Source organism: the organism of the source record quoted next, unplaced genomic scaffold (genome assembly GCF_019419815.1).
Source record: "Pyrus x bretschneideri cultivar Hongxiangsu unplaced genomic scaffold, Pyrus_bretschneideri_v1 Contig2, whole genome shotgun sequence".
NCBI lineage: Eukaryota > Viridiplantae > Streptophyta > Magnoliopsida > Rosales > Rosaceae > Pyrus > Pyrus x bretschneideri.
The window spans coordinates 1,469,499-1,493,002 of NW_025999501.1; the positions used below are offsets into that span (position 1 = coordinate 1,469,499).

General features: G+C 36.5%; 2 protein-coding genes and 1 non-coding gene across 3 annotated transcripts; 1 reads left to right on the forward strand and 2 right to left on the reverse strand.

Annotated features, from left to right (window-relative positions):
• Positions 1-1,819: 1,819 nt before the first annotated feature.
• On the reverse strand, positions 1,820-3,255 carry LOC103936130. Its single transcript, XR_007257941.1, has 2 exons — positions 2,988-3,255; positions 1,820-1,986 (listed from the first exon to the last, which is right to left on the reverse strand). It is a non-coding gene; the product is annotated as an uncharacterized LOC103936130 (transcript).
• A 1,102-nt stretch (positions 3,256-4,357) lies between these two features.
• Positions 4,358-9,148, forward strand: LOC103936129 (serine hydroxymethyltransferase 7). Its single transcript, XM_009345972.3, is given in 5 exon segments — positions 4,358-4,937; positions 4,940-5,565; positions 7,150-7,555; positions 8,328-8,429; positions 8,770-9,148. Coding segments are annotated over 5 exon segments (1,677 nt in total). The 5' UTR covers positions 4,358-4,615; the 3' UTR covers positions 8,991-9,148.
• A 4,870-nt stretch (positions 9,149-14,018) lies between these two features.
• LOC103936140 lies at positions 14,019-16,268 on the reverse strand. The gene is made up of 2 exons (XM_048582970.1): positions 15,062-16,268; positions 14,019-14,978 (listed from the first exon to the last, which is right to left on the reverse strand). The coding sequence occupies exons 1-2, from the start codon at positions 15,416-15,418 to the stop codon at positions 14,352-14,354; spliced, it is 984 nt and encodes a 327-aa protein (XP_048438927.1). The 5' UTR covers positions 15,419-16,268; the 3' UTR covers positions 14,019-14,351.
• Positions 16,269-23,504: the final 7,236 nt, after the last annotated feature.

Consider the following 23,504-nt stretch of genomic DNA (forward strand, 5'->3'; position numbering starts at 1 on the left):
CACATCATTTTAACGTTGTTATTAGCACTCTAAAAACTCATCATGCACTTCTCACAAGTATATTCTAGTCGCATATGTGGAAATAATATCAGGAGGCAATTTGACAGGCTGTAGGTTACGAATACAACCCAATGGGGAAAAAAATTCCTAGCTTCGTCCTTGGTGCTTTGTGAATCGTTCTACTTGTGATTGCGAGCACTTTTGGTGATACGCAACAATGTGGACGGCAGTATTGAACAATATTGCCAACATATAGACGATATATCCAACACATCGATAATTATAACAACCCATATAAACAATCTATTGGTGTTATAGACAAAATTATGAATACACTCACATTATCGACATCGTATCAATACTCTTATCTATGAAATCTACACCATATCAATAGTGTATCTATTTGGGATGTTTTAGACATTTCACCCTTTCAATACCATTTCATTCGTATTCATGTAGTTCATGTCAATATTTCTATTTGGGCGAGTAGTGTTTGTAACCTTTCTATAACAGCTAATTTCTCAAATATTTTGCCATCCCTTTGACTTGAAGAAACTATTGGATTTGGACAAAAGTAAAATACCACATTGATGGCTTCCTTTGCCTCAAAAGTTTTAAGATATCCCATATTGGAAGGAAATATTGATAATTACTTGATAATTTAGTGTGACAGCACTTAAATTAAATTCAAGCAAACTCTATACATCTTGGATTTCTGGAAAATTACATGTAATTCACAAACTTCTTGCATCACAGAACGAAGAGATCAAATAAAATCTATATATACACAACGTAATCTCCTGGCGTTCAAGTACCTGAATTTCCAATGACAATTTGTTTGTTGCATCAAAGAAACAAACTTTGGTGTTCGCAGTCGCTTGCCCTCCAAATACACAGGAAACTACCGAGTCTGCAATACAATCAGATCCCCTGATTAGATTTCTTGAGTCACATATCTGATATCCCTATTTATTGCAAGAAGCATTCAATGACACTGTATTTAAAAGTATGATGAATTTATGAAATTGGACTTTTGACACTTCAATCCCTTGTAGACAAATTCATCAAAGACAATGCTGCCCAACATATGTGTTTTAAAAAAACCATCTTTTCCAAATGTTCTTGGTTTGAATGCAAATCAAAAAACATATGATGCATTAGTTAGCAACAACATATGACTAGTACCAGATTAAACCGCCGCACAACACAGATTATACTCAAATCCTTACTTACATCTGATTTTTATTCTCTCTTATACCCAACCATTCATGTTTCTAGCACAAAAGTTATCCGACATCAATTTTTGGACTTGCAGAAGCAGAAATTAAAAAAAAAAAAAAAAACTAAAGAAGGGTATAAAAACAAAAGGTAAAATAATTTTTTTACCATTTAGAAGCTCAATTGTGGGCTTCAATGGTGTTGTAAAATTTAGAAAAGCGACGAGTCGGGGGTTTGGGCTGGACCGGCTTTTTTCGCAACCCGAAAATCTCTTGAACCAGAGGAACGTGAACCAAAACCAGCTTCCACGCCAGCCACCAACCTGAAAATTCGATCATGTACAAGAGTTGTCACCGATCCAAATTCTCAATTCACATTCAATTACCATCAAAATTCCCGAACAAGTTGAAATTAAAAATTGGGAAATCCAGAGGAGCAATAATTACCGACTGAGATAAATGAGAAGACGACTATGATGGCAAAAAGAGGACGGAGGAGGAGGAGGCTGAGGTAGTCCCAGTAGGAAAGAGACATATCCGAAGAAGACAATACTCCTTTGATGAGCTCAACAAGTTTCCAATGCCTTTTGGTTTTGGTTTTGTGTACTGGGTTTTGACTTTAGGTTAAACGAGCAAAAGTGTCCGTGCTCCGCTGTGGGTGTTAAATTCGTAGTTTACAGCAATTACGAACCATTTCCAAAAAAGAAGAGACAGTTCTGATAACAGCACATAATAATGAATTGATACTCAAAAGCTAGCAGCGGCTTAACTGCATTCACAAACACATATATCACTATACACAATACTATGTATTTTACTTCTAAAAATCCCATAAAACCACAAATCAATACATTCATCTAAATATTTAAAAAATTAACAGACCAACTAAACCAACATGGTAAAATAAGTCTTTCAAGTTAAATTTAAATTCGATGTACTTTATATCAAGAGCATATGTGCAATCCAAAGGGGAGATTTCTAAGTTACAGTTATATACATTTCCAAAAGTTTCCCACATTGATTAGTCCGTTCAGTTTGCACCTGCATTTTACTGACTCTACGTTAAGAGTTCTATGTACAACCAAAAAAGCAGATATCAACGACTAAAAGGACGGACTTTCATACAAACAAAATATGCAGAGAGAGAATAGCAACACAAATAATCTTCACAGAACACAGCAAATACAGTTAATGTTCACAGAAGACTGCAAATTAACATGTTCCATCTGGAAAGGATCACCATAGTCTTCTTCCTGCCATTATGTTCACTAACTCATACCGTGTACTAAAGTACAAACATGACTAATCGCATAAGATATGACCTGAAGATATAATAATATTCATATGAAAAGCAACCAGGATCCGATCACAGCAATATGCCAAACAAAATATCATTCAAGACCACAGCAATATGCCAAACTACGGCCCATCTCATCTCGTCGTTCCAAAATTTGTGAAAAAAAAATCAATACCAATTCAAATTCAAATGCCAAAATTATCAATTAATGGTTTAAAAGATTATAATTTTTTTTTTTTAACTTAATCAATTAGTTTAGTTTCAATGACCTCCTCAACATTTTGGACAGGTAAGAACTTTGCCCAGAGAGCCAATATCTGTCTACAAAAGCTCTACTGGGCAAACTCCCAAAATAATATGAAAATTACCCAAAATCCTAGCAATCGATATAAATTTGAAATCAAAAGAAATTGGGGGAAATTAATAGATAATCCAATTTACTTGAGGAGATGAAGAGGGCAATTTTCGCTTACCTTCAGTCAAGAGGAATTTGTAAAACGTGGTGGTGGATGAAGTGGTGGTGGCGGCGGCTGTGTGGGTTTTGGATGAGCAACAGCGATCTGGGTTTTGGGTTTAGAACGATGTGGAAGAATATGGGTGGTGAAATTGATTTGGATGGGCAGGTTGTCGTGTGGATTCCAACTGCAGCAACAAGGAAACGTCGGAGGAGGAGGAAGAGGAAAGCTGCGATCAAAAAAATATATGGAATTTCGGTTTTGGGCTGATGAGATCACGGTTGCAAGCCCAATTTAATCAAACAAGATATTTTATTGGGTTGGCTTGAGTTGGTTAGCTTTCTTATCGTTTTTGGTCCACTTTGCTTGGTAGAAAGGCCCAACCCAATTTTCACAAGTCGACTTCAAATTCAACTTCTAACTTGTTGACAAACTGATAACGTGAGGGGAAAATTACAAAATTAAACTTTTTATTTTATATTAAAATTTAATGGAATATTACAATTTATATAGGGAACTGTTATTATCATTCCAAAAATCTCGTTTTACATTCTTCACAAAATATATTTTTCTTTCTAATTATAAAAAGTTTGGAGTGCTAATAACAATTTTTTTTATATAACCTATCCTTGTATTCATGGTTGAAATGACCAAAAAGTTCATATCACGTTAGCTTCGCTAACACTTTTCCAAACTCACTTGACAAAATAAGTAAAATACGATACAAAATAAAAAAGTAAGATAAAACAAAATAGAATATCACTTTTCTGATTACGAAATTACGTTAATAAAGTGATAAGACTACAATAAAGTGAGATGTTATAAAAAGCACGATGAACATAGCCAAAAATAAGACGATATGTTGTTTTTTTGGTGAACACATTTTTTTAATGTATGTATTATTCATAAAAGTTGTAGCAACTTTCACATGCTATCCGGATGTCATCATAATGTTAACTCGTGTTGAAGGCACGAAAACCATCGCTTTCTCTAATCTTTGCGGTTATACGACGCTCCCACTTTATCACCTCCGACAGTTGGACGGTTCTGATCACCCCACAATAAAGAATACCTCCATCCACCCTTCAATTTTTCTACATTTTCAAGATCACTAAAATCTTCTCGCGTCACAGCATCACAACTGGCAAGTGTGGGCCCCACTAGCGTGGCAGACGCGGCAAAGCCCGCCAAATCTCTTCTACCGAATCTGGGCGTCATCCCGTCCTGGTGGACCAAACGTCCACAAGTCCCTGTCCCACTACTTGTTTTCGCTTTTCATTACCGAAACCAAACCCAACGCTACCGTCTACTCCCGGTCGCCGGTTAACCCCGAACCTGTCCAGGTTCATCCCCCCGTCATCTCTCACCCTCCATTTCCAATATATACGCAAATGGCCAATTCTCTCGTATCTCTCTCTCTTCTCACCGGAACTGGCTACCAATCTCCGGCGACTTTTAGGGTTTGTGCATGGAAAACTCTGCCTCTTCACCGGAGACTGCCGCACGATCGTCATTCTTCCCCTGTTGTCGCTGCTACTGTTGTTGCTTGTGCAACAAAACAACCATATTCTCTTTCGAGACCCTCGACATTTTGGTTTTTAAATTTTAGCCCCTGGTTTTTCAAAATTTGACAAATTTGGGTGCTGATGGTTTACACGGAGGCTCAGCCTGGTTTATTTCTCGGGTTTAACTCCCATCACAATACGACGTCGTCGAATTCAGTCCAATCCGTCCCGCTCCAGCTGCTCGATCAGAACGAAGAGAAAATTAGGGCCGAGAACGGGGACGATGGCGACGGAGACGAGAAATTTAACCTCTTGGGGCACTCGATTTGCCCGAAGAGGCCGAGGGACGGGTCCGGGTTCGGAGCGAACCCGGCCAAATGTTTGGCGGTTGAGTCCGGTGGGCTCGAGGCGAGGCGAGCGGCGGTCCGGTCTTGGGGGAACCAACCACTAGCGGTTTCGGATCCGAGATCCATGAAATTATGGAGAAGGAGAGGCATCGCCAGTACAAAGGCATTGAATTGATAGCTTCCGAGAATTTCGTTTGCAGGGCTGTGATGGAAGCTCTGGGCAGCCACTTGACGAACAAGTACTCCGAGGGTTTTCCCGGAGCAAGATACTACACGGGCAATCAGCACATTGATCAGATTGAATTGCTTTGTTGTGAACGGGCATTGGCGGCTTTCGGTCTCGATTCGGATAAATGGGGTGTCAATGTCCAGCCTTACTCGTGTACCTCTGCAAATTTCGCAGTCTACACTGGGCTTTTGCTCCCGAATGATCGGATTATGGGGTTGGATTCTCCTTCTGGAGGGCACATGAGTCATGGGTATTATACCCCTAGTGGGAAGAAGGTCTCGGCTGCCTCGATTTTCTTTGAGAGCCTGCCTTATAAGGTGAACCCACAAACAGGGTACATTGATTATGATAAGATTGAGGAGAAGGCGGTTGATTATCGCCCCAAGATACTTATTTGCGGTGGGAGTTCATACCCTCGGGAGTGGGATTATGCCAGGTTTAGGCAGATTGCAGATAAATGCGGAGCTGTGTTGATGTGTGACATGGCTCATATCAGCGGTCTTACGGCAGCTAAGGTTTGAAATTTGACATCCCAACTTTTGTTTTAATTTGTTTAGCTGCTGAATTTGTTACCTATTCTGTTAATGATCGATGCTGTTATTGTTGCTTGAGAGCTAGTTCGCAAGTTGTAGGCTGTTTGTTGTAGGAGAGAGCGATTGTTTCGCAGTTCATTTACTACTTGGCAATAGAGGAAACCATACATAGTATTAATATTAAAAAATAGCCTGAACGTGTGTTCAACTAGGAGTAACAGTAATTACACCATTCTTTCATTTTTATCGACGAAACAAAAAAAGGGAAAACAATTAACTGAGCCATGAAGATATCATATCATGTCCTATTTGGCCGCTACTAAATGCTATTTGAACTGTTTCATCAATAAGAATTCTGTTGAACGGTTTATTCATAAATGATATCAGATGCAAATGCATTAACTTAAGTGTATAGACTTGTTGGGTGTCTAGAATTGGATTGGATTGGATAGGATAACCCACTATATTCAAGGAAAGTTCAAGGAGGAAATGAAATAATAGTGTCTAACTTAAAAGGTAGGAAACGGATTACACATTAAGGAAACTTATCCATTCCTATCTTCCCAAAGTGTTAGGATTGTAGGGACAAGTTTCCTTTATGTCTAATCCCCTCAAATTGAAGAATCATTCACCTCTACCATCAATGTACCTTGACTTTTATTGGTTACCCAATCAATTCCAATAAGCTAATGCAAATTGGTTTTAGATTTGCCATGTTCCATTAAAGTGTTCTTTGGGATTATTTTCTTGTACACTAAATAATTGCTGGTTTTTGTTACGAGTGATAGATTTCTGTTTCTAAGTATAAATCTTGTAAGCTGTAATGTGAGAGGGTACTCATCGTAAGATTAGACTTGAGTGCGAAAAAGTTTTTCCACTCCCTTCACAATTTTATAACATGATGGAGACTTTGGAAAAATCAAGTACCCTAGATCTAACCGATATATACGGGGTTCCTTTTTTCCAAAGTCGTATCTACCATGCCCTTAGTTCCAGCGTCTCATTTGTATACTCTTCTGCTTTCTTCATCTTGTTGTTTCTTGTGTATGTGAAGTCTTCTTCATTCCAGTGTGAGATTATCTTGTGTTATTAAATATTCACATTTCATGAGTGTGCTAGCTGATATTTTGACATATTGTGATACTGCTAATCTCTTCGGAGGGATGAAAGATCTTTTTTCATTTTTTTAAGCCTTCAATCATTGATTTGTAGTACATATATTAGGCCACGCAAAGACGTCCTTTTGTATGCATTATCTTTTTCGTGCTTAAGAATCATCAAATAACATTATTTGGCAATCTGGAACTTGGTGTAATTTTGTATATTTGACTTGTCTTTTCTTCCATGAGCATGTACACAAGTTGTAACATGTAAGGTGTTCAATTCCCACACAGACCCAAAAAATTAAAGTGCATTATTCATGTTTATTTCAGAAGCTCCCTTTTCCACGTGAAAGATAATGAGCTGACATTCTAGCTATATATTAATCTATTGCACTCATAACTGTTAAAAGAAACATGCCAAATGTGTTCTTAGTTCTTACTTATTTGCGATTCTTTACTGCAGGAATGTGCAAGTCCGTTTGATTATTGTGATATTGTCACGTCAACAACTCACAAAAGTCTTCGGGGTCCGAGGGGAGGCATTATTTTTTACAGGAAAGGCCCAAAATTAAGGAAGCAAGGCATGCATCATACTAATGCGGATGGTAGTAACCATTATGATTTTGAGGAAAAGATAAACTTTGCTGTTTTCCCATCACTACAAGGAGGGCCACACAACAACCATATTGCTGCTCTTGCCATAGCCTTAAAACAAGTAGCTACTCCAGAATATAAAGCATACATGCAACAGGTGAAGAAGAATGCACAGGCCTTGGCTAATGCCTTGTTAAGAAGAAAATGCAAATTGGTAACTGGGGGCACCGACAATCACTTGTTGCTTTGGGATCTGACCGCTCTTGGTTTAACAGGTAGTATAATATTTACCATCCTAATTTTCACAGATCTGATTGTAAAATTATATGTACATGAACATTTAGAGTAACTGTACTGTTTACCTGTTGAGTTTCACGATGATTTTAGACCCATGTCTAATCAATTTGTAATTTGGCCAACATTTAAGTTTATAGCCCAATTCATTTGGCAATAGAAATACATGATAGCTTTTATACGTCAACAGAAGCTGATTAACTTTAATGTCAACGGAAACGTCTTTTCGTTAGTAGTGATATTTTGGTTATTTGCAATGTTAAAAAAGAAAGAAAACACCAAGTGACCAGAGCTGCCAGGTTGGGTTCTGGTGGTCAAGGTTGCTAAACGATTAGGCGAAGTTACAATTTGTCAATCACTGCTTTAAACAATTGTGCCCTGAGACCCTTGACAATATTAATTTTTGAAGTTTTTGAGGGGGACGGTCTTCCCCTGATTTGCTGTACAAATCTGATGTTCATAAGTGATAGCTTCAGAAGGAGCAAAGGTGTACTCCCAAGTGTGTTATAGTTGGAGGTCTTATGTTTTCAGTAGTTGAATAAGCATCATTCATACGAGCATGTATCTGTGTTCCAATTTTACAGGCAAAAGCATACATCTGCACATAACCAAGTTTGGAATTGTTTCGCTATATCCGCTTCCCTCGTTTGCTTTCTTTTTGTTTCCTTAGACTTACCGTAATATGGAATTTCAATTTCTAATTCAGCACTTCCGTATCTAATCCCTTTCCTGTTCACATTCTTATTGATACAGGGAGGAATTATGAAAAGGTTTGTGAGATGTGCCACATTACTCTCAATAAAACTGCTATATTCGGTGATAATGGTGCTTTTTCTCCCGGGGGAGTGAGAATCGGTAAGTTGTCTTTGGCATTTGAACTTGATCTTCAATATTCTGAAAGCTGCAAACTAGGGTACTTTCTGCTTCAATTCATTCACACGGTACAACCTCGATAATTTAATACCCAATAGATTATTTATAGAGGTTTAACTGTACGCGGATATAACTATTAAATTTCACTAGTCCAAATCTCCTTTCATTTTTTCTTTCTTTTCTGATTCTTTTTAAAATTTCATGGTGGAATAATTCCGCGACGCGGCTTTGCTCAACGGTTTTCTTTTTCAAAGTACATTCGCTCTCAGGTCATTGTATTATAACGGAAACTAAGCTTGCCTTTCTTTGTTGGTCTTTGCAGGTACTCCTGCTATGACTACCAGAGGTTGTGTGGAATCCGATTTCGAAACGATCGCAGATTTTCTTCTGAGGGCTGCCCAGATCAGTGTTTGTATACAGAGGGAATATGGAAAATTGCAGAAAGATTTTATCAAAGGTCTCCACAACAACAAAGATATTGTCGAGCTCAGAAATCGGGTCGAAACATTTGCATCCCAGTTTGAAATGCCAGGATATGACTGACATTTAAACAATCTTCATTTCTTATTTCTTTGCCTCCATTAATCTCCTGTAAATTAGAGGAGGAGAAGGATACGATATTGACATTCCCGCCCTCTTCTTTCTGACTTTGTATAAATTATAGAAAATAAATGATTAACATTCTACTTCTTTTGAACAAACGATAGTAATAATTTGGTTCAAATTCGTTTTTGGCGAAAATCGAACATAAAACTTCTTATTTACAAATAAAGAAGAATACTACTGGACTGTATTACTAAGGGTTATATTCTACTTCTTTTGGTCAAGGTGTAATTAACCAAATTTATTGGGCTTGGTTGCTGTCTCTGTCCTCCTTTCCCTCTCTAACCTATGATGTTGTGGATCTGGATTGTAGATAAAGCCGTAATTATTGAAACTGCATTCAATAGAGTTGTACCTGGTACTTTTGCCCATCTGTCATCCAGATAGGCTTCCTTTGGGTGGTTGTCAATTTCACTTTTAGAACCTGCTTTTCTTGTGTTAACCGTTCGTACATTCATCTAGTTGGCAATTCTTCTGGAGATGACAAAGAAGGAATGAAATGTATGACGTTTTGGTATAATAATTTATTGTTATGTGTAGGTTTTTTCACGTAGCAATGTATTTTGGAATAGAAAGCAATGGTGACGACGAATCTGTTTTATGTGAATTGCTCTGCTAAAAAGAACTTTTCAATCCAACTTGGAATGACTAGTGGTGTTCGAGACCAATATAGGACTTTCTATCATTGGTTCAAGACGCTATCCATCCTTTAGGGTCCGTTTGTTTCTCGGTTTAAAGTCTTGAGAAAGGAAGTGTGCAAAACGCAAGAAATGAAGTCTTCAATTCTCATCCCCGAATAGCCTTATTCCGAGAACCAAACGGAGCCTTAGCAATTGCAGCAGTTGATGGAACAAAAAACTCAAGTGCATTCACTCTTGAATGCAGCAGAGGCAGCCAGAGACTGCATTTGTCGGAACTTATTGAACATTTCTGCAGATTTTATATGATACCTCCTCTGTCAAAGAAGCTCAAAAACCTGTCACGCTGCACTTTTCTTTTTCCTTTTTTCCTTATTTTATTTTATTTTTTTAAAAAGGAATCATAATAATTGATTGATGGTGTGGTTTTTTTATGGATGAGGATGCATCCGGATCTAAATGGTGAGGATACTAGAAATCTTCACATCATAATCGTTCATCGTATATCATACGATCAGAAATTATTTGAATTTTATTATTTAAAATTAAATATAAATAGTACATGACGAAAACTGATCGCATGATATATAATTAATGGTTAGAATATGAGGATGCCTAGGATCCCCACTATTTGGATCCGGATGGGATCCTCATGCTTTTTTTTTTATGGCGGTGGTTATGAATTTTAAGCCGTTGTTTGCTGCTTTAAGGACGATACTGTTTTGTTGGGTCAGAGAAACTCAGAGAGCTGCCGCTTCTGCTTTCTGCTGCTGCTGCGTCTGCCAAAAGTGCTTCTTTAAGCTGGTTTTTTTCTTTTTTTATTTTTCCTGATATTACGATTTTTAATTTATTAAAATAATAAGTATTCTTTTAGTCCTTTGATTTGAAATATTATATTAGTTGTTTGTTGACTAGGACAAAGTCAAGAAAACCTCTAAAATTATTTCAATATTGGACCTTGGACAGTTTTGTTTGCGTTGGACGCTGCTATGGATCCCCTTGGAAGGAGGCAAGGCATGAATTTCCGGCAAGGGACAAAAAGCATAAGATACGGTTGACAAGCAAAGAAAGTGACCCTCAATTTTCTCCCCCTCCATATTTTAATAATATTTCCAAATCAAAAACCCCCCCCAAACAAGGGGAAGAAAGAACAAACTTATCTGCGTTACAGTAAGAGAAAATCTTACATAAGTGATGACGGGTTTATTGATATGTTTATCTCTGCTACTTTGTCTTCAGTAGTCTAGACAACTAAGTATTCTGAGTTTTTAAACAATCTTCACGGTTCTATTTTCTATAGTCAACCGTTTAATTTCTTAGAATCAATTATCACTGTTTTTCTCAGACTACTGAAGAAATATTGTTTTGCCTATCGATAAATGACTGATCAATAACTGAATTTTTTTTATGGCTATGAGGAGTAATTAAACTATTACGTGACCAATATTTTATCATAAACCTAAAGAAGGGAGAAGAAGAGAAATGCCTAAACGAGGGAAGATAGACCCGTAAGTGTGGTCGGTTTTATATAATTATATGTCTATAGCTTATTACATGATTGACGAGAAAAATAAGTCGGAAGGAACAGAGAGGGTGATGTGGGGAGAAGGTTTGATGAAGATCAAGACCATTGCTTTCAAAGGGAAGCGAAGAATCATACAAAACCTTCCTCCCAAGATGAAAAGGTGGGTTTCTTGACATAAAAGCAAAGCCAGGAATCATGACTCATTTACTATAACAACTCAATTCAGTGACTCACACACCCACACACACACTCTCTCCCCTAAAATATTAGAGAGATTCTCCATGAAAAACCCCGACTAGAGGAAAATCTTTTCAAAACAAAAATAATTATAATCAGCACTCCGGTTAGCGCATACTTAGTTGTAATCCAATTGTATTAGATCGTAATGGTCGTAACCAAATTAGTTAGAATAGTATGATATAGAGCTGAATAAATTTTTTTTTTGGTATTCTAGATGAGTTAATTAGATTAGTGTTTAAATAAAAAAAAATTATCCAAATCCAAAAGAATTATATATTAATTAGTTAGTATATTGAAATATTTTGAAAAAGTTAATAAATCAAGGGAAGAATTATTGGCGTTCCAAAAATCGCATTCCACACTCCTCACAAATGTATTTTTCTTTCCTAATATACAAAGTTTGGAGTGTAAAATGAGATTTTTTTAGTGCTAATAACAATTTCCTAAATTAATAGGGGATTTTGATTGTCCCCCCCCCCCCAAAAAAAAAACAAAAAACAACCAAAAAAAACAAAAAAGTGTAAAAATAGTATAACAAGAATCTCCCTTTCCATTCTTTTTCCTATCTTTGTTAACCCCATTTTTCTCTTTTCGTTTTTTTTAATCAACTTGTAAGATCTTGCACCTGCTTGAAAACTGGTCCTCAAATTGGATTTTCCACTAGGTCTTCTCAACCTAGAATTGCAATTTTCTTTTAATTTGAACTCTAGTATTAAGTAAATGGGCCATAACTAAGGCAAAAGACATGAGTTTTAGATGGTCTTTACAGATCTAGAAAAAGCATATGATATGGTGCCAATAGAAATTCTTTGAAGGATTCTAGAGAATAAAGGAGTACGAGTAACATATGTTCCAACAATAAAAGATATGTATGATGGAACAAGGACTACAGTAAGAACTTATGAAGGAAAAACTGAAAGTTTTCCCATAACAATAAGGTTGCACCAAGACTCAGTTTTAAGTCCTTAACTTTTTTGCATTGGTAATAGATGAGTTAACATGACTTGTTAGATCCCACATCGCCCAGGATAGATGATCCTCTATGCCTTATATGTACATGCCCACCTCTATATAGCACGAGGCCTTTTTGGGAGCTCACTGGCTTCGGGTTTCATCGGAACTCCGAAGTTAAGCGAGTTCGCGAGAGCAATCCCAAGATGGGTGCCCATTGGGAAGTTATCGTGTGAGTTCCTAGAAACAAAACCGTGAGGTTGTGGTCGGGGCCTAAAACGGACAATATCGTGCTACGGCGGAGTCGAGCTCGGGTCAGGATGTGACAATTTGGTATCAGAGCCAATCATTGGCCGCAAGTGTGCCGACGAGGACGTCGGACCCCTAAGGGGGGTGGATTGTTAGATCCCACATTGCCTAGGGGAGAGGATCCTCTATGACTTATATGTACATGCCCACCTCCATATAGCACGAGGCTTTTTGGGAGCTCATTGGCTTTGAGTTCCATTGGAACTCCGAAGTTAAGCGAGTTCGCACGAGAGCAATCCCATGATGGGTGACCTACTGGGAAGTTCTTCTGTGAGTTTCTAGAAACAAAACCATGAAGGCGTGGTCAGGGGTCAAAACGGACAATTTCGTGCTACGGTGGAGTTGAGCTCTGGATGTGGTGAAGTCCGGGTCGGGATGTGACATGACTTATTCAATATGATATCCTTTGGTGTATGCTTTTCCCAAATGATATAGTGTTGATAGATGAAATGCAGGAGAGAGTAAATGCGAAGTTAACCTTTGGTGGGAAATGTTGGAATCTAAAGGTCTTTGCCTAAGTAGGTCAAAGACAAAGTATATGGAGTGCTTGTTCAACGATAATGAGGGTCCACATGAGATAGCAGTAAGGATTGGAGATCAGTAAGTACTAAAGAATGGATGTTTTTGTTATCTTTGATCAATCTTGCAAAAGAACGGAGAATTAGATGGAGATCTCAACCATAGCATACAAGCTGAATGGATGATGTTGAAGAGTGCATCTGGTGTGTTATGCAATCGTTGTATGGCACTAAAACTCAAGGTAAAATTTATAAGACGACAATAAGACTTTCAATGTTTTATGACACAAAATGTTAAGCAGTTAAGCATCAACACTTGCACAAAATGAGTGTAGCAAAAACTAGAATGCTTCGTTGGATGTGTGGGCACACAAAAAGTACAGGATTATGAACGAGGATATCCGAGGTAAAGTAGGAGTGGCCACAATTGAAGATAAGATGAGAGAAGATCGGTTAAGGTGGTTTGTACACGGGAAATGAAAACCCACAAATACTCCGGCTAAAATGCGTTATGAAATAGAGGCTCAGTGCAAAAGAGATAGAGGACCTAGGAAGACTTGAAAAGAGATTTTAAGAAAGAGAATTGTTATTGGCACTCCAAAAATCTCGTTCTACACTCCAAACTTTCTATATTTAGAAAGAAAAATACACTTGTGAGAAGTGTAGAATGAGATTTTTGAAGTGCTAATAACACTTCTCTTAAGAAAAGATAGGAGTATTTGAGCTAATGAAATATTTGGCATAAAACCGACTGCAACGGCATTCGCCTATATATTTAATTGATCTATTTAGTGAAATAAGGCTTTATTGGTGTGGCTTAAAAATAAAAACTCTTCATGAATACAACCATGGTAACTGGTAACTACTTGTTGATGAGTCTATGCTACATCAAATCTTAGATTACACGAACGAGAATTCAAACTTGATTATAGACGAATAACTAGTTACTATTAGAACAAAAGAGAAGAAGACACTCGAGAGAAAGTGCAAAGTCTTAAAAAAAAAAAAAAAAAAAAACTTTAAAAATACAAACATAAGTAAGAGGGAGGGTTATAAAGGTACAACAAAACCCTACTAATTAACTCTCTCTACTATGTAATTTTTTTTTAGTTATTTACTTTTACCTATGACTGCAAAAGTCCAAAAGCTTCTTCCTCCCCTCAACAATTTCATCAAAGAAATCATCAAGTTGGTTCACAATATTCTCCGCACCGGATCTCAACACCCCAAAACACTCTCTCAAGTTGTCCACTCCCTCCCTAATCCCGCCGCCGCCGCCCTCCTCCTCCTGCTCCGCACCTCCCTGTGGCCCCCTCCTCTCGAGATCCCCCCTCAGCTCCTCCATCGCCGCCTTCGACCTCCTGAACTCCCACATCAGAACCCCCGGCCTCTCCCTGATCTGCCTGATCTCCGCCGCAACCCTCTGCTGCAGCCTCGCCGTCGATACCATGAACGACGATCCGAAGATCACGCACCCCTCGTTGTACCCTCCCCTGCAGAAGCTCGACTCCTCCTCCGGCCAGCAGAACACCAGTCCGTACAGCAGGATAATTAGCAGCAGCGAGCTCACGTTCCTCATTGCGTACAGGACTCCCCTGAACCCATTAAATCCATTGAGCTTCGATTCGATGGAGACCCTTTCGTCGAATTTGAGCGACAGCGGCTGGATTCTCGTCTCCATCAGCCCCCTGTTCTCTTCCTCCAATCCGAACGCCTGTCGCCGACACCCAGAAATCGCGCGCACCACCTGTATGAAATGCCACAACGAATCAGTCAAACGTATTAAGCAAGCTAAAGATTGTGAATTTGTGATCGAATTGAATAACCCACCTGGCGAGAGAGCTGGGGAGTGAGATGGCGGTGGGAGTCGAGGGTGGAGGTGATGTTGAGGCCGGAAGTGTAGTAATTCTCCATGGCGGAGACGGCGGACTTGAGGACATGGCAGGCTTCCCAAAGCTTGGAGCTTTCGTCCATGTACTCGTCGAGCCACTTGTCTCCGACGGGCAAATGGAGCTTCTGGACGAGAAGGGTCAGCTGGGAGTGGAAAGATCGAAGAAGGGAAAGAGCCCTTTGGAGGAATTGGATTGACATAAAGTTGTTGGAAAGAAAAACCCTTTCGAGATCGTCGATCCCTCGAGTCAGAAACGAGTAGAAGCCATTGACAGAGTTGGTAGATGAAGGATCCATTTTTAATCTTCCTCTCCTTTTCAATTTCTTTTCAAATTTCTTTTGTTCTGCTTGTGTTTGAAAGCTTGAAATTTTGTGTGGGATTAAAAAACAGAGGGTGGTATTTAAATGATGAGAGGAAGAAGAAGGAGGGGAGAGAGAGAGAGTGAGAGGAATGGGATTCCAAGGAGGGAATAGCTTTACAAGCAGAAGAAGAAGCTCAGGTTTCTAAGGTTGAAAACGACTGTTGGGAGCAATGATGGGTGTTTCCTATAGAGGGAAAATGATGAATGGTAATATGCCATTTTCATTGTTTAATGGGATGGGATGAAAGGATGTGTGGAAAATAATTATAAAGACATAAGATTTATAAAACAAAACAAAATAGAAGCCTCCAAAAATACCCAAAAAAGAAACTGACTATCTGTATCTGCGTGTGCGTCTTCTTAGTTCAGAGAGAGAAGCTAGAGAGAGAGAGGAGTTTTGGGTCATTGGCTAATTAGCAGAGGAGAGGTATACTTATACAAGAAACAGAAACAGAGCATGAAGTTTTCATGAGCCAGCTCCCCTCCAATTTCTTGCTTTTCTGCCTTTCATTTCTCCCACTTATTTAAAGCAGCATGCCCAATTGCCCATGATCAATTTTATACATGTAGGGTGGGGGGTGGAGAGAAAAAATGGCTAGAGAGAGAAGGCGAGAGAGAGGTGCCAATGCAAGTGGGTATGTTTACAAAATTTTAGTTGGAATTGTGTATCATTTTTATTTTTGGATTTGAGGTTCTTGGTTTGTAAAGTGTTTGACTGGATTGACCGACTTTTTTCTCTCTTGTTTCTACTTCTACCATCAGTTCTTCATCTTCTAGTTCCTTTGGTTTCAATATTATTCTTTGGGTAATATTAGGAAGACAATAATTAAATTAAATTTTATAAATCATATGACGTGGTTGTTGATAATTGAATTTTCACTTAAGTTTAAGTGTTGATTAACGTGCTTATTTTTTATTCGTGATACATGACATAATTTGTAAATTTAATCTAAAAATTGCTCTACCTAAAATTGCATGCTCTTTGGCTTCTTCTTTCCTCCTTTCCTTCCTCGAGCTACTGACTTGGCTCCTTATTTCCCCTTCTACTCTATTGAAATTCGTGGGATTTTCTATTTCCTAGATATTTTTCTTGTTTTGTTGATTTTTTCAAAAAATGGAATGATGAGGTTCCTTGTATGTTGTAATTTGTCTGGTAATTTTTTAACCTTTTTACCAATTCCAACCATGCATAAATCAGTCTTTTTAGGCCAAATTTCTCTTTTAATATGTAACTTCTACATGCTCGTTTTCTTAATCATTTGATGACCAATGATTCAAAGTTATTTACGTTGAATTTAACATCAACTGTTGAAATTAAACATTAAAAAACATCTATTTATTCTTCACTCTTAATATCAAAACGAACGATATGTGATTGTATTACTTGATTATTAGATGATCAAGAGAATATTTATATTAATATATAATTTATAGTTAGTTACTTTTTTTCCTTGGGGGACAAAATGGATGATGCTTCTTCACGAATTATGCTTTCAAGTTGAATTGAATATCAATACATGACCCAATAAATTAATCCTAGCCGTTTAATGGTACTCTTCAGGACCCATCTAACGGCGGAGAAAGCAAACCAAAGTGTGAAACGATCAACTGCATGGGTCCCAAAATTTTGATGCAGTCCACCCAATGGGATTATGCATGATTAAGTTGGCTTTAAGACAATAATATATGGGTAATATAAATATGTTTAAAGTTAAGAGGGGTTTTATGTGTGTGTATGTTTATTGCTTAACAAGAATTATGAATTAATTAATTGTTTTAGTTTAATAATTATGAAATTTTTATTTAATTATTTAAAGGGGTCTTTTGTTTCTTGATGTGGGGAAGGAGGGGGGGGGGGGGGACCAGGAAATCTAATTTATGTTGGGGTATGTGACAGTTTAGTGTTGATTTTATTTTAGTCTGGTTGGGTGCTCGTGGGTTTTTGGAAAATATGAAATGACCTTAAGAGGATGTTGGTCTTTTGAGATTTCATTGGAAACTGAAATAGAGAAGAAGCTTATTTAGGATCGGGTAATGCTAGAGAGAATAAAATTCTAAGGTCAAATTTTTTTATAGTCCCTGTGATGACACGACACTTTCAATGTAACCCTTGTGGTGAAAAAGTTGTTAATTAAACCCTCGTAGTGAGTCTTGTTAGCAATTAAGGTCCAATCCAAACTTCCGTTAGTCTTCCGTTAAATAAACTCATGTGACTATCACATGGATGGGTTAAATTCATCATTTCAATCCAAATTACATTGTATGTGGTGGACATCTAGTATGACTTTAGGGTTTAACTGAAATTAGATTTTACCAAAAAAAAAAAAAAAAAAAAAAAAAAAAACAACAACGCAGTGAAACTAAACCTATAAAACCATGTCAATGGCTAGGAGAAGAGGTGAACGTGAAGTCGCGCCTAATTTCTTAGGTATGATTTCGTTTGGAAATCCTAATACTTTTAATAAACTATTTTTTTTTTTTTAATGCCAACACGTCTTTGATCATAAGTTAGAGACTTAGTCTTATTTGAATTTTAATTCTTCTATCAATTTGTACCAGTCTACATATATGCCTTTCAATTTTGTCTTTAATTGGTAGTGTGGTTTGATGTAGGCTGTTGTCTTGCAGTACACAACCTTTCAATGCACCTTGGAGACCTCCTCGAATGACCTCTGCAATATCATCAAATGCTAAAAATCCTTGGAGACCTTCTGGAATGGCCCCAATGCACAACATGCAAAATCAACAAATGAAAAAGCACACTACCTTGCAAAAAAAAAAAAAATATGATGAAGCGAAGGGAATTGAATTTGTTTTGTGAAAAACTAGATTATTTGTTTATTTTGTGGAAAACATTTTTAATGACTTTTTGTTATGATGAACCACAATATATTGTGGAAGACATACTTTTGTTTTTGTTTGTTTTTTTTTTTTTTTTGGGGGGGGGGGGTGGGGTTGGATATATGCTTTTGTCATTAGTGTGCAAAATACATTATGGTATGAGAAATGAAGTTATTTTTTCTTTTGTGAACGGTTAATGTAAATTATCTCCCCTTTGTTTCAATTTGCTTTGTATACTGGAATCAGATGCCAACTCACAAGAGAAACAAGTATATGTCATAACTCATCCAGAAAGAACACATGTATACGGTATACCTAAGTCATGCTAGATGTCTATGGAATAGGATGTAATTTGGATTGAAATGGTGAATTTGACTCAACCACGTGATAGTCACATAGTTTATTTAACAGAACACTAACGGAAGTTTGGATTTGGACCTCAATTGCTAACAGGGCTTACCACAAGAGTTTAATTAATAACTTTTTCACCACAAGGATCACATTGAAAGTACTGTGTCATCACAGGGACCAAGAAAAAAATTTGGATTGTTATTTAAATGTTGATTAACGTTTTTATTTTCTATTAGTGATTCATCATTTGATTTGCAAATTTGATTTAAAAATTTGTTCTCCCGAGTATTATCTTTTAGGACCAGTGTTTGAGGTGGAGGGCATTGATATGAGTGTCCCTAGTTTTATGGTTTACACTAAAACGGAAGGTGGTGGTGATGTTACCATCTTCGTACTTTTATCTTTTTTTATACAGCTATATTAGCAAATGAGAGATTAGGCTACGAGACACAATGGATAAAAACTACTACCATAAAATTACAATTTTAGTACCAATTGGTGTGACATTGTTTTAATCGTTTTCATTTCATGTGACTTTGTTTTAGGTGAAAAGGACATTATTTTGAATAAAATTCAAGCTGTCTTGGATCCAAATTTATTTAACTATCAAACTGAGCCAATAAACTTTAATTATCCTAGTATATTTGTGAGATCTGTTTTATTACTATACTTGGGGCAGTAGAAACCCTAACCTGACTGACTCTACCAAAAATTTGATTGTTCAAATTTAATTTTCTCTGAGAAACTTCAGTTTGATAGTCAATATATACCATGAAAAGTGGATTTATTTTATTTATTTTTAATTTGTTTTTCTAGGTGAACTGTAATAATTGAAGATGGCTTGCCCTCTACTTTTTGAACAAATTTAAGAAAAAAGTCATTTTGAGATTTGTTTACAATACATATAACATATATGTATTTTATACAATCACTACATGATCGTTGTGGTAATTATGTTAAATACATTTAAGTACTACATCAGTCTTCATATTTTGAATCCAACAAGACCGCCATAGAAAGAGAAAAATCTCTATTGCACAGTTACAACGCTACCATAACGTCTCTTATTAATAGTACAATGTCATGCAGCACCATAGTAACAATTTATTACTAACACACAAGACATCACAAAACGGGTATATTCTGACCATGGAAGGACTTCTCCAAGTGAAGTGACAAGCGATCTGCTTAAATTAATTATACGCAACGTAATGGGAGAAAACTATTTATTTAGTTCGGAATGTTGTTCAATGTTGCATGCAAGGAGTTTCCATTTTTGCCAAGCAAACAAAGGGGCTTCCAAGAATCCATATTTTGCCAAGTGAAAATGGGTGGCTGTGGATTTAGGAACCGGTGGGTGGGTGAGGGGTTGTTTGATTATTAATGGTAAAATAAACTTTCCCATAGAAAGTATAAGGAAAATCGCAAGTACTGAATTATCTTGGTGGTTAGGCTATCTCCAATTTAAAGGTGAGATATCCCAAAATTTAATCTCGTATTTTTAATTATTCAGCTATATGTAATTATGTATGAGGTTAGTCAATTTTCCTTTAATGGTAAGGGACCTATAATTCTCACTCCCAAATTGATAATTTGTTAAATTTTTGTATTTCCTTGATTTTTTTTTTTGTTAACAATTTTGGAATTAAGTTTTGTATTGTCACATCCTGGGCTCGACTCCACCGTAACACGATATTGTCTGCTTTAGGCTCCGACCACACTCTCATGGTTTTGTTTCTGGAAACTCAGACGAGAACTTCCCAATGGGTCACCCATCCTAGGATTGCTTTCACGCGAACTCGCTTAACTTCGGAGTTCCGATGGAATCCGAAGCCAGTGAACTCCCAAAAGGTCTCGTGCTAGGTAGAGATGGAAATATACATATAAGGCTTACAAGATCTACTACCCCTGGGCGATGTGGGATGTTACATGTAAAAACTATCTTGTTTTATATTTACGAACATTTTAATGCAAAAAAATTCAAATTCTCAAAAAAAAAAAAAAGGTAGTGAAATATGAGAAAATTGATTTATTTTATAGGATAGTGAACAAATGGATGTGTATTTATAGAGTTTTGGTGTTAGATCTAATTTGGATTAATTAATAATATTATTTTGACTGTTGGAATTAAATTTGAGTCATTGGATCTTTTTTATTACCGTTAAAATTGATTAAATTTGATTTGAGTTGTTGAATTTAAAAAGGCATGTAGTTGTGTGAGCCGCGCTTAATCAAAACCCAAGAGGCGCTCCAGCCAATAGGTGCCAACGACGCTTCAATCTGGGTCGTAGAAAGCATTCCATTCGCGCAGACAAAAACCCACCCCCAAACCCAAAATCCCAAAATTCTCACTCTCAAAATACATTCCTTGAGAGGTAGTGGGCCAAATTTTGAGGTTTTTTATTTTATTTTTTGTCATCCTCTTGGAGACAGCCTTGAGACTTACTTCTTCAACTCATTGTGTTTCGGGTTCAAATTCTACTTCAAACTAGATCAAAATTATTAGTATTATTTTTTTTTTTTACAGTTGAGAAAAAAGGTTGACACCCCATGTTGGTCCATCATTTGAGGTGAAAGTAAACGCAATTGATGGCTAGATTTGTCCAACACATCCCTTTCATCCTCATCATGATAATTACCAATAAAAGTCTCTATTGAAGAATGTTTCATTTTCTTCTTGAATGAGCTTTGATGGACACAACTGGATGATGGTCCCGAACCCCCCTCTCTCAAGCATGAAAATGATACAAAAGGAATGAGTCGAATGACTGTTTTATTGCAATTCAAATTAGGAGACAATGAAAACCCTAAAAAGCAGAGGAAAGAGTTGGTTGTATCGAGAGAGTTTGACCTGTTTTATATGATGTGGAACTTTTGATTTGAATGTTTGGTTATGTGAGTTTTTATCAAGTGCATGATTCATGTCGGCAACGTATAGGGAGTGTTTACGTATCCGTAATTGTAATGAACACGTATAATTGAATTTCAATTACGGAATACTCTGGTGTTTATTAAACATTGAGGAATAAAAAAAGCAGTGGGGCTCACACAAATTTTGAAATTCAATTCCTTGTATTGGTGGAATTGGATTCCTTAGATATATGTGGTAATCTAATTCCTGATTGCTTGGGCAATGAGAATGACACTTTTGTTCCCTTTATGCCCTCACTTACTTTTTTTTATTTCCAAGACTATTCCTTATAAACCCATTAACCCTAGTTTAATTATGCACAACTCCATTATGCACAACTCCTTACTTTTTTTTATTTTTTATTTCCATGCTCATTCACATTATGCACAACTCCATGCATATGCCGAAGAGAAGAAACTACAACTTGAGCAAGAAAATTTAAATATTAAAGTAAATACTTAAATTTATAAAAAAATAAAATAAACAAAAGCATTTGAGTGTGTCTATGAAATAAAAAAGCAATTTAATTTTTTTCTTACCATTATATGTTATATCAAATTTTATTAAAAAAAGTATATAAAATATTTGATTTGGGACAAGGGCATTTTAGTAATCATACTGGTTTACACTTCGATTCTGCCAAATTAGTAAACAGTTTCATGGAATTAGTGTCATTTCTATTCCGATTCCAGAACATTTAAGTAAATAGCTTTAACACGAATCTGATTCTGACTTCTCCTCATTCCAACACCTCCTCCTCAATTCAATTCCTCCTATTTTCATTACGGTTATGTAAACGCGCCAATAGTGCAGTAAAACATAAAACTTTCGATTTGAATCTTTAATTTTAAGATCTTACTTAGAAATGTGTCAATTACAAATTAAGTTGAAGCTTATTAGAATTTAGGTCGATCCAATAAGCACTGTTTAAGTTGAAGTTTACTCGAAATAGAAATAGCTCAGTGGGTTTCAGTTGGAATTCACGTTGAAGTCTCGAAGATTTTGCTTGATGACTAGTAGCTATTAGGTGGATTTGGTGTGAACCATTTTTCTTTCTTCTAAAAAGATACAATGCCATTAAAACAACTTAATTAGCTGTGTAGAGTCGACGATCAAATATGTATAATTTACTAGTATGAAAGTATGAAAATACACATAACACGTGCTATCAAATTGACGTTGCGAGTCATTGCCTCGGTGGTTAGTGTTTTTTATTTTATAACTTTTCGTCTCATATCCATTGCATCTTGGATTTAAACCTTATTTCTCCTTTTATTGAAACTTACTAAAAACTTGACATTGTGCGTTTTAACTATTGAATCTTTAAATATAAAAACATTTTTGTTTTTCTTTTTTATAGCGAGATATCATCTTCAATACTAATGAATTTTGAATTTTTATTTTATTTTTAATAAACGATATTATCTATACTAAGAGAAAAGTGGGTGGGCTTAGCCTCACAATGGGCTATTAATAATGTGATTCAAATTCGCCTTTGACAAGAATCAAACCTAAGAACTCTCACTTACAAGTGAAGAGAAATACCATTAGATCGTAGTATTAAGTGGTGAAAATGTTAATTAAAAGAGTTGAAGAAGAAACTTGCTTCTATTGACCTATGGTAAAATATGAAATGTCTATCAACTTATGCCAAAATATAAAATTTGTTTTAACTAAACTAAATCTTCTAAATAAAAAGACATTGAATTACGATTTTTTACTGATAAGAGTATAGTTAAGGTGTCATAATAGGTTATTTAATTTCTATTTTTTTTTAACAGGGGATAACTGATGGCGAACCACAGTTATCTCCTACTTTCGGGTTGAGAATTGCTCCTGTCCATAATCACGACCAAGCAGATTCATAACTTACAAAATATCGAACTCAAGAACCCACTTACTATTTGATCTGCGCTCT

What these genes read in the sequence shown, in the direction of transcription:
- LOC103936140 (XM_048582970.1), bottom strand. Translation starts at nt 15,418, where the DNA reads ATGGATCCTTCATCTACCAACTCTGTCAATGGCTTCTACTCGTTTCTG. An exon ending in CTCCCCAGCTCTCTCGCCAG is followed by an intron (nt 14,979 to 15,061) that starts GTGGGTTATTCA and finishes CATTTCATACAG; the next exon opens with GTGGTGCGCGCGATTTCTGG.